The sequence below is a fragment of the Polyodon spathula genome, chromosome 24, assembly GCF_017654505.1.
Source record: "Polyodon spathula isolate WHYD16114869_AA chromosome 24, ASM1765450v1, whole genome shotgun sequence".
NCBI lineage: Eukaryota > Metazoa > Chordata > Actinopteri > Acipenseriformes > Polyodontidae > Polyodon > Polyodon spathula.
Window position 1 is genome coordinate 2021828 of NC_054557.1, and position 15750 is coordinate 2037577.

Consider the following 15750-nt stretch of genomic DNA (forward strand, 5'->3'; position numbering starts at 1 on the left):
GCATTCTCATTCACCCATATTCCAGAATTGGAGGGAGAGGGGGATTTACACTCTAGGGGATATTGCTAAAGACGTCACCTTTGCACATCCCAAGACCTACAACTGTGTTAATTTACCGAGTACTTCTTTCCTTTTTTTTTTATCTTTGTCTTCGCTCTGCAATGCTTGCCTGTGGGGTTCCCTGGGGGACAGAACTGTCACCTCATGATTTGCATGATATGCTGAACACAGGGAGTAAATGAAGGGGCTGGTCTCCACACTTTATACTCACCTATTAAGGGCCTCATATAAATTGTTGGCAGTTCATGCTATTCGGAATAGGGACATATTTCTGCAAATGAAAACATTTGCTGGGATACTGTTTGGAATAATCTAAGCTTTCCAAAAATCCTAATCATCAGCTGATCCATTTTAATTTTATTTATAAAATATATTTAACCCCTCAAAGACAATTTCAAATGAAACTCACCCCTACCCTGATGTATACATTAAGTGGACACCTTTTTACATATGGTTTGAGTGTGTCTGGATGTGTCTGTATTCTGGAATCAGGTTTGCTCTTCTCTATCCAATATTCTCAAAAAGAATATCCCTTGCTCTTCTATGATACTTTTGCTGAATGATGACTCATCTCTTGACCTATCTTTACAGCAGAAACGGATTTGGCTGGCTGGCCTTACAGCCACTAAAGAGATGATAGCCCTTTGTTGCCATCCTTTGCATTCCCTTCCATGGCGTCAGTGGATCCTCGCATTTAAGGACATTATTTATATAGAACTTTCCATTGCTTAGGTCCATGGGGCCAGGGAGGGGACAGTATAGGCCTGGAGAGTGGCAGCAGCAGATACTATTAAATCGCTGATAAAGTAATTGCCAGCTGCCACTATCTGATCTGAGTCTGTGGGGTCCTTTGCGGGGTGGAGTGGGAGGGGGGTTGCCACCTGGGAAGGCCTTTAGTGGGTCCCCACCCAAGATCATCAATGCAACGTGAGCTTCAGTCCAGCAAGCCCCTGCCGCAATGCTTTAGGAGCTTCAGTCCAGCAAGCCCCTGCTGTATTGCTTTAGGAGCTTCAATCCAGCAAGCCCCTGCCATCATTCCATTAGGTGTACTACTGGGGACCACGTGTCAACTGCTTTAGATACATTTGGGAATTTCAAAAAGTTAATTCTGGTATCCAGGCACTGCTCCGATCGTCGCGAAACTCACCTGTACTCTGTGTTCATGTCATCTGCCCTAGTTCCTTCGATCTCCACACCGTTCTTCATCCAGTAGCTCTGGCTGTGCACGGAGTATGCATTGGTCAGGTTGCATTGCAGGGTGATGGGTGGGCTGTTTGAATCGGAGGGCAGGACCACATCATCAGAGGCGTTGATCTGGGGCTCTGAAACACAGACAGGCTCACTACAGGGAACAGGATTGCACAAATAGGGTTCAAAACCAGGGCCTCCAACACAGGGACAGCATTGCACATGTAGGGTTAAAAACTAAGGCATGGCATGGAAGATGTACCCAAGATTTTAAAAATTACCTTACCTGTTAAGCTTTCTCACAAGCTTCCCGACTATAAACTTACTTTCATGTCCAAGGCCTCGCACTCAGTCTAAGTCTATGTGGGACATGAGGTCCTAATCTCTGTGACTGTATAGTATATCAATAAGCTGAATGAAAATGTTGTGCTATGTTGGGCATGACCCTTAAACACAATGGTATGGCCTAAAATATCTTTAATTTGGGTTTTTAACACACAGGAACCTTGAATCACAGACACGGCTACTGAATGGGGAAAGGGTTACTGCAATGGTTGTGAAAACATACACTGTGTGGTGTGGTGGCTCATTGGTTAACATATTCACTCTAGCCAAAGGATTAGTGGTTCAAATCTCACACAGAGCAAATCCTGAGAGTATGAGCAGGCACCTTCCTCTCTCTTCCACTGTGAGACTGCATGCCTGTGGGGGGGTTTGGCTCAGAATTAGATAACGTTGATTTTTGCAATGGAAGGCAAACAGTAAAACTGCAATTTAAAAGTTTCATTCGACATTGTAAAATTAGTCAAAATGAACGCCTTAAAATATGGTATTGCAGTTCTGTTTTCTAATAGTACAAGAGCAGACTGTAGTTTTGAATGGAATGGTCTTTCCTAGGCCTGCATATTTGGATAATGTGAATGATGAGTGTGGGGGCTGAGGGATATAAAAACAAAACCCTTTTATATCTGCTGCTGGAGGAGATATTTCTCTACAGTACTAAAGGTACTACATGAATTACTTAAAAATTATATATATATATATATATATATATATATATATATATATATATATATATATATATATATATATATATATATATATATATATATACACACACACACACACACACACTGTATGTATATATCAGTGGCTCTCAAAAGTATTCACCCCCCTTGGACTTTTCCACATTTTATTGTGTTACAACATGGAATCAGAATGGATTTAATTAGGAGTTTTTGCCACTGATCAACACAAAAAAAGTCTATAATGTCAAAGTGAAAAATAAAATGTACAAATTGTTGTAAATTAATTACAAATATAAAACAGAAAATAATTGATTGCATAAGTATTCACCCCCTTTCCTATGACACACCTAAATAAGCTCTGGTGCAACCAGAAGTCACATAATTAGTTGAATGGAGTCCCCCTGTGTGCAATTTTTGAGGTGTTTCACAAAATTTCAGGTTAAATACACCTGTCTCTGGGAGGTCCCACAGTTGGTTAGTGCATTTCCTAACAAAAACTACATCATGAAGAGGAAGGAACATTCAAAGCAAATCTGGAATAAGGTTCTTCAAAAGCACCAATCTGGGGTAGGATATAAGAACATTTCCAAGGCACTGAATATCCCCCGGAGCACAGATTTGATTTCCTTTACATGAGAGTAGATGTTGAACTGCAGATTTGAACTCGGCTCTTGCCAAGATAAGCACCAACTAAGACATAGCTTTGCAGTAAACTAATGTGATCCACCTGCATCTCCATCCATTTGCGTTGTTCTCCATCTGATGATGTAGATATCCTTCTGTCTGATGTTGATTGCTGAAGTGTAATGCTGGTTCCAGGGATCAGCTCATTTTGCCTCCCCAGCACATCAGCACACACAAAGGCTGCGATGCTGGCTCCAGGGATCAACCACAGTGCGGTGTCCCCAGTGCATTAGCATGACAACCGTCTGGATTGAGCTAAGTAGGGTACATCTCTGGGGTCTTCAAGTAGGCAACTTCCATCCTAGGTGTTTTGTGGACTAGCCCACGACACCTCAAGAGGGCTCAACAGTGATTCTGGCGTCCCAGCATCACCCCCCTCCATCCCCCACTCAGCTCAGCCCAGCTTACTTATCTCTACATCAGCATTGCTTTCTATCTATTGTGCTTTAGATCCCCATCCAGAATCTTTCTGTCTCAACCACAGCCAGTTGCTGCTCCTTTCTGCTGCTTCAGATAAGTTATTCACTGTGCGACGCAACTCTTGGCCACTGAACCGAAAATCTCTGAGAAACTGGGTTGTAGAGTGTGCCACAAATCCTCGACAACCCACCTCCAATGGGTAGACTCGGACTCTCCATCCTCGCTGTTCCACTTCAGCAGCTAGTTGAGCATACCAAAGGTTCTTCCTCTCATACACCTCATCCACAGCATCTTCCCATGGCACTATTAACTCTACCAGATGAACAAGGCGTGCTGATCCAGACCACAAGACAATGTCTGGTCGAAGGTTAGTGGTGGCAATCTCAGGTGGAAAAATAAGCCGTTGACCAACATCTGCCAGCATCTTCCAGTCTCTAGCAGCTTCCAGTTGTCCTGAGCGAGGCTTGATTTTAACACCTTGGTGGTTGCTCTCCTGGATGGAGGAATATTGTCTTTTGTGTGCAATGCTTTGATGGAACTGGTGGCAACTTATTGGTCAGGTTATGCTTGTCTTCCAATGCTAAGGCCAAACATCGCAGCACCTGGTCATGGCGCCAAGTAAACCGTCCTTGGCTGGCCCACCTTATATCCTGTCAAAATGTGCCTTAATGTTGCAGGTAATTTACGCTGATGTGTTCTAAGCATCCTGGGAAACCTGGAATGCCTGCTTTTTGTACCAAAGTGTCAATGAAGCAGTTCTTCAATAGGTAGGTTGACAATCTCTGAGCAATAATGCTAAAGAAAATCGTGCCTTCTACATTTAATAGGGAAATAGGACAAAACTGACTGATGCATGTAGAATCCTTTTCTTTTGGTAAAAAGACTCCATCTGCTCGGAGCCATGCTCTTGGTACAACCTGTTTTTCCCATGCCACTTTCATCAATTTCCACAGGATTCATAGAACTCCAGAAGCACTCTTGTATACTCTGTATGGAACTCCATTAGGCCCTGGAGATGATGATGCAAAGTCCTCCATTTGGTATTCGGGTGGATTGATATGTGGAATAGCTGAAGAAATTGACATAGGCTCCTGCCTTTTTGAATCTGTATGTGTTGCCTCCAAGTATCTCTCCAGCTCGAACGTAGATGATTTTAGTGTGCCATTTTTCTCACTGGTGAATATCTTCTTTACAAAGTTGAATGGATCTTTATAAAAGTTAGTTCTCCCATGCTCTTTCTTTTTGTAGCGTTTCCGTAGGCGCTCAGTTCTGCGCAATGTTACAAGCTTATCTTTTATGACCCTTTTAACAGACTGAGTCCCTCCTGACTTTGTTCTGCTTCTTTCCATTGCTTCCTCAATTGCCTCCTTTCTCTAATTAAGTGTTCAATCTCCTGCTGCCATCTAGACTTTCCAGGAATAGTTTGTACTTTTTCCTTCCTTTTTTCAATTCCAAACCTCTCACTTCCATATGCGTAGATGATGTCCCCAAATTTGTCCAGCTTCTTTTCCAATGTTCCATTTAACCTTTCCAAAGTAAAACAGAGATCCGTATTTACTGGGTCCCACACAGTTTTCTCACAAGCTATTGGCCATTTAACTCCAGGCCTGTGCCCGTTGAGGTTCTTTTCTCTCTTACGCTGGTTTGTCTGACTGGGTTTGCAAGGATCATTAGGATCATCACTAGTTGTATCCACGGAAGTCCTCCTCACATCTATGACAACGGTGCCGATATCCTGCGAACTGTGGTTTGCTTCCTGTCGCTGGATTACATTCGACTCACTTGACTGTCTTCGTAAGAAGTACTGATCAATGTGAGGCCCTTGTCCTTCTCCCTCAAGCATTTCATTCTCCCTTGATGAATCTTCAAACCCCTGACCATTATCGCCTTGCTCCAGCTGCAGACACAAACCTCAAGTTCCATGTCTTTGCTAACTGCAGATCTTGAACAAATCTTTTGTGAAGTACTCTCTATTCTCATATCCGTTTCCGTTCCTAAGTAGTTAACCGTGTTATCCAGCGTTGAGTCATCTTCCGCCCCCGCTCTCGCAGACTGTAAGGGTAATTTTCTCTTTCATTTCTTAGAAGCCTTGGGCAGGTGTCTCCAGCATCCTGTTTCCCTTTGAAAACATAGAGCTGGATACTGCTGACCAGGGTAGCTAACCCTTGCCAGCCCCAATGAAGTCTCTTTCCTCCTGCCAGCTGTCTCTCCATGCTGTCACAAGGTCTTTCCCTTGTTGTCAGCTGCACTATTCACTGCAGTCTCTGGATGTAAAGTCTACTATTAAGAAATGGAGAGAATATGGCACAATTGTGAATCTGTCAGGAACAAGCTGTTCTCAAAAACTGAGTATCCGGGCGAGAAGGGCAATAGTCAGGGAGGCCACCAAGAAGCCTATGGCAACTCTAAAGGAGTTACAGTCTTCCACGGCTGAGCTGGGAGACACTGCATACGGCAACAATGGCCTGGATGCTTCACAAAACTCCCTTTATGGGAGAGTGGCAAAACTAAAGGGTTGGTGATGATGGAACATACTGTATAGGCCCTGAAACTGGACACCCAGGTTCCAGAACCAGGATACTGTACATGCTTTTAATGGAACTAACATGGAGATGAAATACCAGGCCTCTTAATCTCCGCCTTGTCTTAATCAGGTATTATAGATAACATATATGAGAGCCGATTAAAAGCAAGAATGTTGCAGGAATTTATTAGTAACTTTATTTATTAGTAGGACTAAATCGTAAGAGACGGCACAAAAGCTTTAACCTTAACAAAAGATCAAGGCTAGTTCAGGTTTCGCTGTGAGAAGCAAAGGAACGGTCCTCTTGTAAGAAGATTATGCCAACTTTGTAGACAGAGATGGATTTGATTTGGTCCTTATTGCAAGACCTGTGTACTAACCATCTGAGTCACCAACCACCCTTGGGGTTAATATAAAACACTCATACCTGGGGAATCATGGGTCACTTTAGGCAGCTACTTACTAGAATCTAGAAAGCTAAAACAGTGTGGCTTGGAAGGTTCCTTTTGATTCTACTAGTACAGGGCTGGACTAGGTGAGGAAGATGAAGCGTTAAAACGAGAAAGCAACTAAAATACTAATAGCTTCTCTGTTGAGTTTAGGGAATCTGGGCAATGTTTCTAAAACAACAAAAAAGGGGAATAAAAGGGGTTGAATAGTTTTGTGTGTCGCATATTCCAGCTAGCTAAGTGTTTCGACAGTGCTGTACTTATTACAGCTGCCTTGTCTAAGCTGGCTTGCACACTCCTGTGCTGCCTTCAGCTTCGCCCCGATCGCCTTGTCCAGTTCTAGAAGCACCGCAGTCTGTAATTGTCAGATAGGCTGCACTGTCTTTAGCATTATAAGCATTCAGGCCTCTTAGATCTCAATCGCCTGCATGGCCTGACTCTCTCCTGTTCAGCATTTTGCTAGAGGAAAACCAAAGATCACCCGGGATAGTTTTGAGACAGGATTAATAACCAGCAAGAAAAACAAATCTGGAAATACTGTGTATGTGTAGAGAAGTACAGCATCTCACCACTTGTTTCTTACAGTGCATCAGGTCTGTACTGCTTGAAGTCTGGTATTTGTAATCAATCACAGATCAAATTGATTTTATTGTGCTGCCTACAGTAGTGAGTGTGTGTGCTAAGGTCTGAGTTCAGAACTAGTTATTGTGCTGTCTGCAATAGTGAGTGTGCTTATACACTGACCTTCATATCTAGCAGTATAATGTTTTACCTGAGAAACTGCTATAGTGTTTAAAAAGGAAATCCCCATCACACAGAGAATGTTCCACCAGTCAAGAGGTGCTCACGCATAGTCTAGTGATGAAACATACCGTTTCCAATCCCTGGACCTACAAGGCACTACAGCAATAACAGGCTTATAAGAAAGAAGCAATGTGAAAGTAAAGGGAAAAGGTAGCAAGACAACAGGTTTATGGTTCCAGGTGAAAATGCTGCAAAAAAGGAAAAAAAGAAAGGTTGGTTAGTGGTGTAAAGGCCACGACAGGCGTGATTAACAGATGTCATTGGAAACAACAGGCTCTTCTGTACCATTATAATCTTTAAGTACAATCAGCAGTGTTAGGGCTTTATAAAGCCATTTTAGAGAGTGCCATGAACAAGCTAAGTGCTCTGATTGGTTATTGGCAATCACATGATGGTGCAGGTTATTTTTTGCACTACTGCACATTTCTAACTTTGTAATCTGAGTGAATACTGAATGTTGTCATTTTTTATTTATCCATTTTTTATATGCACAATAACAGGGTCCAGGGTGTGCAAAAGGTATGCAATGACTGAACTTCATGTGTGTTATTGCTCATTTAAATCATGCATGGGAAATCTGCCAATAAGGGCTGTTCAGAATTCCAACTCATCTTCTCCTGTGTACAGATGCCATCCCGTCTACAGAACAAACTGCTAAATTTCAAAGTGAAAAACAGGTTTGATGTTTCTTGCTACAATATCAGTTTGTGTGATTTATAATGATGAAAACATTTTGTGTGGGGCATCTCTTAGTACAAGACATATCATTCCACACAGTTTGAGCAGTCCGAGCCGCTCAGCTTTGAAATGCTGTCCTCTCACCCAAGCTGGAAGGTTCAATCCCCCTCTGTCACCATTCCATGCCAAACCAATAGTGTCTACACTCTATCAATGCAGCGCTCTCCAGTTTAATGTGTCAGGTCATTCATTTAATGTTTAAGCTTTAGCCAGATCTAAAATGTTTGAAAACTGGCTTAAATGTTAAAGACATACAACGAACCATGTGTCAGCAGTATAAAACTAGACGTGCCCCCTCACAAATCACCTTCAAATCATATATATTTTAAACATACATCTTTGTTCAGAGTGCAGAAGAGTAGGGGTTAATAAATGGTATTAACAAAAACTGAAATATCATTCTTAGTGTTTTTCAGCTTTAATGAAGGTGAAACTTGTGTGTTAAAGTTATATTCCTTTGGCACTGCCACGACATACAAAGTAGTGCGGTTTTCCTCCATTTTCAATACAACTTCTTGATCCCACCTTGCATGGAAGACCTGGTTCTCTCTTTAAATATTTATTTTATGATAAAAAGGTAAAAGAATCGGTGACTGGTTTTTCAGTCGTGATCCACAGAACTCTGATTTCCTTGTATTCAGTAGCAGGACATGTGACCCAAACAAGTACCCACCTCCTAGCGATGGGTCTTCCACATTTAAAAAGGCCCTATAGACTTGAAGTATGCTTATATTAGAAACACATGATTGAGAAATCAAACACATATATCCCAGCAGAATAAATCTGCCCTCCCCTGCAGATGTAGAGTTGAGAATGAATATGTATGTTCACTATGTTTTCAGTATACAGAAATGAATATATATGTTCAATATGTTTTCAGTATACAGAAATGGTGTGCACATATTAGGGTATATTTTCAAAAAGATTCAACAGGATTAGCCCTGCAATTTTACTACTTTCTGCACTTAGTTTAGTGTTATTGTTTAGTTCTTGTTTGTAAAATGTACTGGTGGTTTTCTGCTTTAAAATGATCGTAGTCCACCACACACTGACAATATACCCCATTGCCCTTTACAGACTTCTAATATGGGTATTATCCCACCAGGATTGGTGGTCTTAATTAGCATGCTCTTTTTACCTTCTTCACCAGTCTCAAGCAAGTCTATAAAAGTGACCACAGTTGGTGCATCCAATGGCATTTTCCACCTTGCTCATATGCTGCTGACTTTACTAAACAAGCCAAATATCCAGGATGGCTGAAACAGTAATAAAGGAGGATTACGAATCCATAGAATACGATCATAAACACGATGAAACCTGATGCAAAAAACAAGAACCCATTTTTATTGTTAGAATAAAAAAGAAAAAAAGAAAAGTGGAACAGAAGGGGTTGAGTAGTTTTGTGTGTCCCTAACTAGAGTGACCAACCATCCTGCAAATTGCAGGACATCCCGCAACATCTACAAAATGTCCTGCAAAATACCCATTTGAAATGCAAATATGTTATTATCTAACACTATGGATAATATTATCAACATTATTAAGGTTAACATAGTTTTGGTAAATAGACTACAAGTTCCAGTATGCCTTGTTTAAATGGATTGTTTAACCCCATTTCCATGGTAATGAGCCTCTGTGAATATTGGTGCTTGCTAGGGAAAACAAGGCAGGTTTCCTGACCTGATGCCTCGTACGTGAATCACATGCGCCTTTACTGCACAGAAGTACAGTAGCTTGCTAAAGTCAACTTGGAATTGCAGTTAAAGAAAATGGATCCTCCTAAATTAGAGAGATTATGTTGCTCCAGCAAAGAATGGGAAACAGCATACTTGTGGATTATGTCTGTGTCAGGAGATTCTCAGAAAGCAGAATGCACTGTCTGCGCAGAACTTTTACTATCACACATGGGGGTGAGGCTGATGTAAAACAGCATGGCACAGGTGAGTCTCACAGAAAAAATGCACTGCAAAGAGAGAAAAACAAATCTATGTCCAGTTTCTTCGTAAGGTCGAAGGACAGCCCTGTAGACAAAGTAACTGCTGCAGTAGTGACTAGTGTCTACCACACGGTACACCATGGGTATTCCTATAGATCAGCCGACTGTGGAACGAAACTCTACCGCACTGTATTTCCAGATTCTGACATTGCAAGGAAAATGTCATGCAGTCGTACAAAATGTGCTGCAATTGTTAGACGTGCTTGCTCCTGCCTCTATAGAAAAGTGTTTAGGCGATTTAAATTCTAAAATGACCGAGACCACGAGTTACATAAAAGTTGATATGAGGCCATTCTTTTCTGTTGCTTCAGTTGCCTCAAACCATGGCAATATGAAACTGTTTCCCCTCGCCCTCCGACTCTGGACACCCAAACTTGGTGTACAAAATAAATTGCTGGACTTTTATGATGATCACGAAGAGACAGCTGAAGCGATATTCACTGAGATTACTGCAAGGCTGCACAAACTTGGCCTGAGTTTAGACAAGGTTTCTGCCTATGCAGCTGACAATGCTAGTGTAAATTACGGGAATCATAACTCTGTTTTCCAAAAGCTCAGAGATCATAAAAGGAAACTGTATGGCGCACAATACACAACTGTCACTCCATGCAGCTGACAACCTTAGACTGGGTATTGAGAGCACAGTAACGAAAATGTACAGCCACTTCCAATCATCCGCCAAATGCGTCCACCAACTGAGAAGTATTTTTGATTTTGTGACAGAAGTGTACAAGACACTGTAAAATCATGTACCAACAAGGTGGCTGTTCCCTGCTGTAAAGAGATTACACGATTGCTGGCCAGATGTTAAGAGTTACTTTTTGTCACTTGGGGAAGATCAATGCCCGAGATCACTGTGGAAATACTTTGAAAACGACAAGGATGGTGAGGGAATACCGTGTGAGCTTGAAATCGACCTGCATTCCTATAACACACACTGAACATGTTCCACAAGTGTGTTCTCCTTGCTGGGGAAAATGAGGTGACAGTCTGTGAACTATATGAACTGATATCCAACCGTAGACTGAAAATCCAGCAAAGAAAAACAGATTTTTTTGGGGGGATTTGAGACCAACTCTCGTCTGAAGAAATTCACTGCTTCACAGGCTGCCTCGATCAAAGACGACTTTTTACTGTTTTACCAACATGCTTTCACGTACCTGACAAAATAAGTATTTGGCATGCCTAGCACTGAAGAAAGAGTTAAAGTTTTCTGAGCTCTGTGAAGCCGTGTAAGACCTCTGGATGTCTATCAAACTCTACATGATTGCTCTGTATGACGAGTTTTGTGTTGTCTGTCATGTCGGAAAGAAATCATAACCTCAACAGATGCCGTGGGAAAGAAACGGCGTACTTTGTAGAGGAGCTCTCGTTTGTTTTGATCATTCCTGTCACAAACGCCTTCGTCGTCGTTTTCACTAGTAACACTTGCATGAACTGACCAGAGAAACCGGAGCAGTGTGGACCTCATCAAGAGTGAGATTCAGGTCAAAGTGAACTATAAGCAAGACTGCCAGCTGCTTGGTCTGAGAGGAAATACAAATATAAATATAAAAACAAATATAGCTAGCTAGCTAACTATAGCTACAGGTCAGCAAATTAATTAATCAAATGTTGAGAAATGGTGACATTCAGGACAAGAAATCTATAAAAAAGTATTTAAGCATCACTACTCGCTAGCTAGCTAATTGCTGTAATGTGTGTTTACCTCGATATTATTTAGCTAGCTGCTAGCTACTACATCGATAGCTAGCAGCTACTGAATGCAGAATTGTGTAACGTTAGCTAAATGTGTTGTTGTTTGAACTAGCTACAGCTTGCCGAAACATCAGGCTATTTTGCAAGTGGTTAAAAATGTAATGTGCTCTTGGTTTCATTAAAGTAAGGGATTTTTTATTTTTTTTTAATTTCGTAGTGTCCCACAATGTCCCACAATTGCTTCAAGTGATTCTCAAGTGGGTGAAAAGCTGGACCAAGAGGAAACTGGCATAAACGGAGCACTAGCCATCTTAAACTATACTACACAATTACTCTGTCTCTATAGTCTACACACTGGCGTCTGGCCAGCAGTGTTTGCTGTAGAGAGATGAGGAGACACAGTCCCTAATGGCTTTCCTTCCCTAACCCACAGGTGCGCCAGAGCCAATGAGATGCTAATCGGGGTCCCCAGCAAAGACAGGCCTATTTCGACAGCCAGGACTGAACCTGCGCTGTATGACTCGCCCTGTGCACCACGCAGCTGCACTTCTCCTAGCTGAGACACCAACTGAATTGCTTTTACATTGCAGAGTTTATAAAGAACTATAAAATGATATTTGGAAGTAAAGGAACAAAACTGAAGGAGAGACATAATTTAGAAATCAATATTGCAGATATGCTGTCGGTCCAAAAAAAAAAAAAAAAAAAAGATAGACTTTTTTAAAACAAAAAAGGAAAGAAAAATTTGAATTGGCTAAAAAATTGGATAGGTGGTGGACCGCCACTGATACATATTTAACCCCTGTGGAAATAAGAGTCCAATCAACTATGAACATGGAAAGCAAGACACACTGACCTTTGTGGGTTAGATCATTTGCTGAAGAAGGGTATTAACATAATTCAATCCGAAATGGTACTAAACGCCAACAAAAACAGTTTGTGAATCGGAACCAAAGAGTTTCATTGCTACCTAATACCAATTATCCACCATCACATTTCAAAAGCCAGCTTGCCATGGTAGTCAATAGTATCCACAAATCTACAGAAACAGCACCCTGAGCTGGGAATCCAATTACCATTCACAGTACCTTCTCTTGCATTGTAGCAAAAGCAATCGACTCCAAGCTCCAAGACTCCAGAGTATCCAGCTCTGTATTGTGCGCTACATTAGGACACCCACCCAGCCCTGGAATGATCTATAGAAGGCTTTCCTACTGCAGCTACATAGAAACAGTAGAAACGTGTTTAAATATGACACAGTAATTGTGAGGTAGCACCACAACACAGCTTTATTGGGCGTAAGCCAGTAAACAGTGGAACCAGAAATCATTCGGTTGTCCTCTTTTTAATATTCAATGGCATGAGACTGTATCTACTCCAGTTACTCCAGTGTTACTTACTCTTGCTGCACTGTTCTACACTGGCCATCACGGAACATTTCTTAAGGCTGGTGCACACCAGATGCGATGTGGCAAGCGAAACTGCAACGATGCGACAAAATCAATGGAACCTATACTTTTGATAAGTATCTTTCACACCACAGGCAACATGATAGGCAATGCAGGAGCGGGACCAGGGCTACACTGGCATGACATGAAATAAATAGGATTGAATTGACTAGGGCATTGAGCAATCAGAGAACAAAAATACTCAGAGCTTTACGACAAAGGACATCACAATACAGATTTGAAAGACAATATATGGGAGACCATATCGAAGGAACTGAATAAGCCTGATGTGTATGAATTATTGCCATACATGTGTTGAAATACTGTCAGTGAAGGCACTCATAATTACTAGATCTAGCAGTTTCAAACCTGTCGCATCGCCTCTGTGTCGCTTCTGGTGTGTATGGTCATGACACTGCGAAAGTATCTCATCGCCATTTAAAAAATTGCATCGCGTCTGGTGTGTGACAGCCTTTATAAAATAGCTTGACAGAGTATTACAATTACACTTGTTTAAGTATAAGAATGACTAATTTAACAAAACCATCTTAAAGTTAGACTGGAGTTTACATAACTATATATATTAAACTACTTTATATCATCTTCATATTCCTAACGTTTAATAATACCTTGTTACGTGTGTTCTTTGTTATGCACAGATCATAATTTTGCCCTATTTACTATTCCAGCAAAAACAGCTTCTAAAAGCCCCTCTGATTTTGGGAAGCATCAGTGAAGCACAATGCATCGCCTATGGGCTTCAGTACACAGCGCGAGGCTAACATGCTTTCCTACCCCGCTCCCATAGAGTCAGCCTTCTGGAGACTTTGTTGCTGGAAGAGTGAGTAGAAATGGGGAGATACAGCAGAGAACATATAGGACACACATACTAGGATATTGAACAAGTAAGACAATTAATGTCAGCAAAATGTAAATGATGCAAATTTCTATTTTTGATATACAGTAACAGTGTAATAATGTTTGGTGCCACTGTGTTTGTATTTCATTTGATTACAAAGGCACAAGATGGTACAGCAAAAGATCCCCTGGTTCCTGTTTCAAAGTAAAACGAAATAATCTTGAATTATAATACAGTGACTTAAACACATACAAGGTACACAAGAAATCTACAAAATAAGCGATACCTTCGTAGTCTGGAGTTCAAACAACATGAAAATACTTCAACTATAATACATATCTATTCATCTATACAAAGCTACAGTGTAGAAGCTGCTAATCTATCCACCCAGAACAGATATGCAGCACACAAACACAGAGACGTTATAAACAGGGTTTCCAGCTTACCACTTTGCATTGCAGCAGAATACATTCCAAACCAAATTATATCTCGAAAACGAAACCTCTCTGTTTCATCAGTTTCAGTTCTGCAAAGTGGTCAACTGATATCACCTGCATTGTGTATGCTAGGGGTGTTCAGGACTGGGGGGGTGTGGGAATCATACTGGAAGTGGTGTAAAACTCCATCTGACCCCATCTGCGTTCAATGAGACCATGTCCATTTATAATGGAGCCCTTTCAATGGGAATCCTGCACAGCCCTAAGATAAAGACATATCTACATATATCAATTACAAACAGATATTGCCAGGATACCTGTCTATATATGTGTATATACATCAGGCCATAATACAAAGAGGTTTGCTGTTACACTCCTTATGCATCATTCAGAACCTGTCCCAGAAAGGTATATATGCTCTATGCTGTTTAACATATAGGCCTATATGCTTTTACGAGAGTTAGAGGAAAACATGTACAGGCAGTTGCTTGAGGTTCAACCAAAGTATTTAATGTGAATGCAATTTATATAATCAATCAACAGAGCTAAATATGTCAATCGCTCTCCTGTGTCAGGTTACAGCAAACCAATAATTTATTATGGGTGGCCTTATATATCAACACAATATACCCACAGCCACAAACAACTATATATACCTATATTATTAGAGTATATATACACACAGATCTGTTGATTGTGACTATACTTGCACATCACACACAATGTATGTATAGTGATTGTATGTGTGAACAGATATCAGTGTGTTTGCAGACATTCAGTCTTACATCTACAGAAGGCACAAGGTAACAGAATAAAGCCCGATTCCAAAACTCAAATTTTTCTTGAAAGAAAAAGTGAAATGGAAAGTCCCAACAGCTCTGACAAATCCACCAGTCGGGAATCTGAAACAGAGACTCGAGTAAAAGTTCCTTTTGTCTTCCAGCATTAGGCACAGGCTGGGTGGAAACAAAGATTGTTTGGAAAACATTCTTTCCAAGCATCTTGAGACCTGGCCTTCTATAGGATGTGTTACGACTGTCTTTGAGGTAAGTAAAAAAAAAAAAAAAAAAAAAAACACACAACACAGACAACTTCAAATAAACAAAACTATTAGAATGGCACGAGGAAAGCAACGCAAAACGATGACTGTACAGCAAACACCAAGACGTTACAGAACAGAGGCACAGCCAAGACGAGGAGGAGGGGGGAGGAGAGATGGGGCTGGGTTTGTGGTCATTAAAAAACAAAACAAAAACAAAATGGGATATTCGCCACTGGTTGCTGGGTTTCTAATTGAAAAGGAGACACTTCTGCGTTATTTGGTTCACTAACACCAGAAGGAAAGGTTGCACGCGGGAGGAGGGGCACACAAAACGTTTCATTCTGTAATCTGGGGAAACCGGGACGGGTGGGGTTG

The 15750-nt window shown here is 41.1% G+C and overlaps 1 protein-coding gene across 3 annotated transcripts in view; it reads right to left on the reverse strand.

Annotated features, from left to right (window-relative positions):
- Positions 1-15750, reverse strand: part of LOC121299238 (neuroplastin-like) — an 82814-nt gene that overhangs the window by 38305 nt on the left and 28759 nt on the right. For all 3 annotated transcript variants that reach the window (XM_041226893.1, XM_041226892.1, XM_041226894.1), the window contains one exon: positions 1208-1382. In XM_041226893.1, the coding sequence (XP_041082827.1) occupies positions 1208-1382 (175 nt within the window). The remainder of the gene's footprint in view (positions 1-1207; positions 1383-15750) is intronic.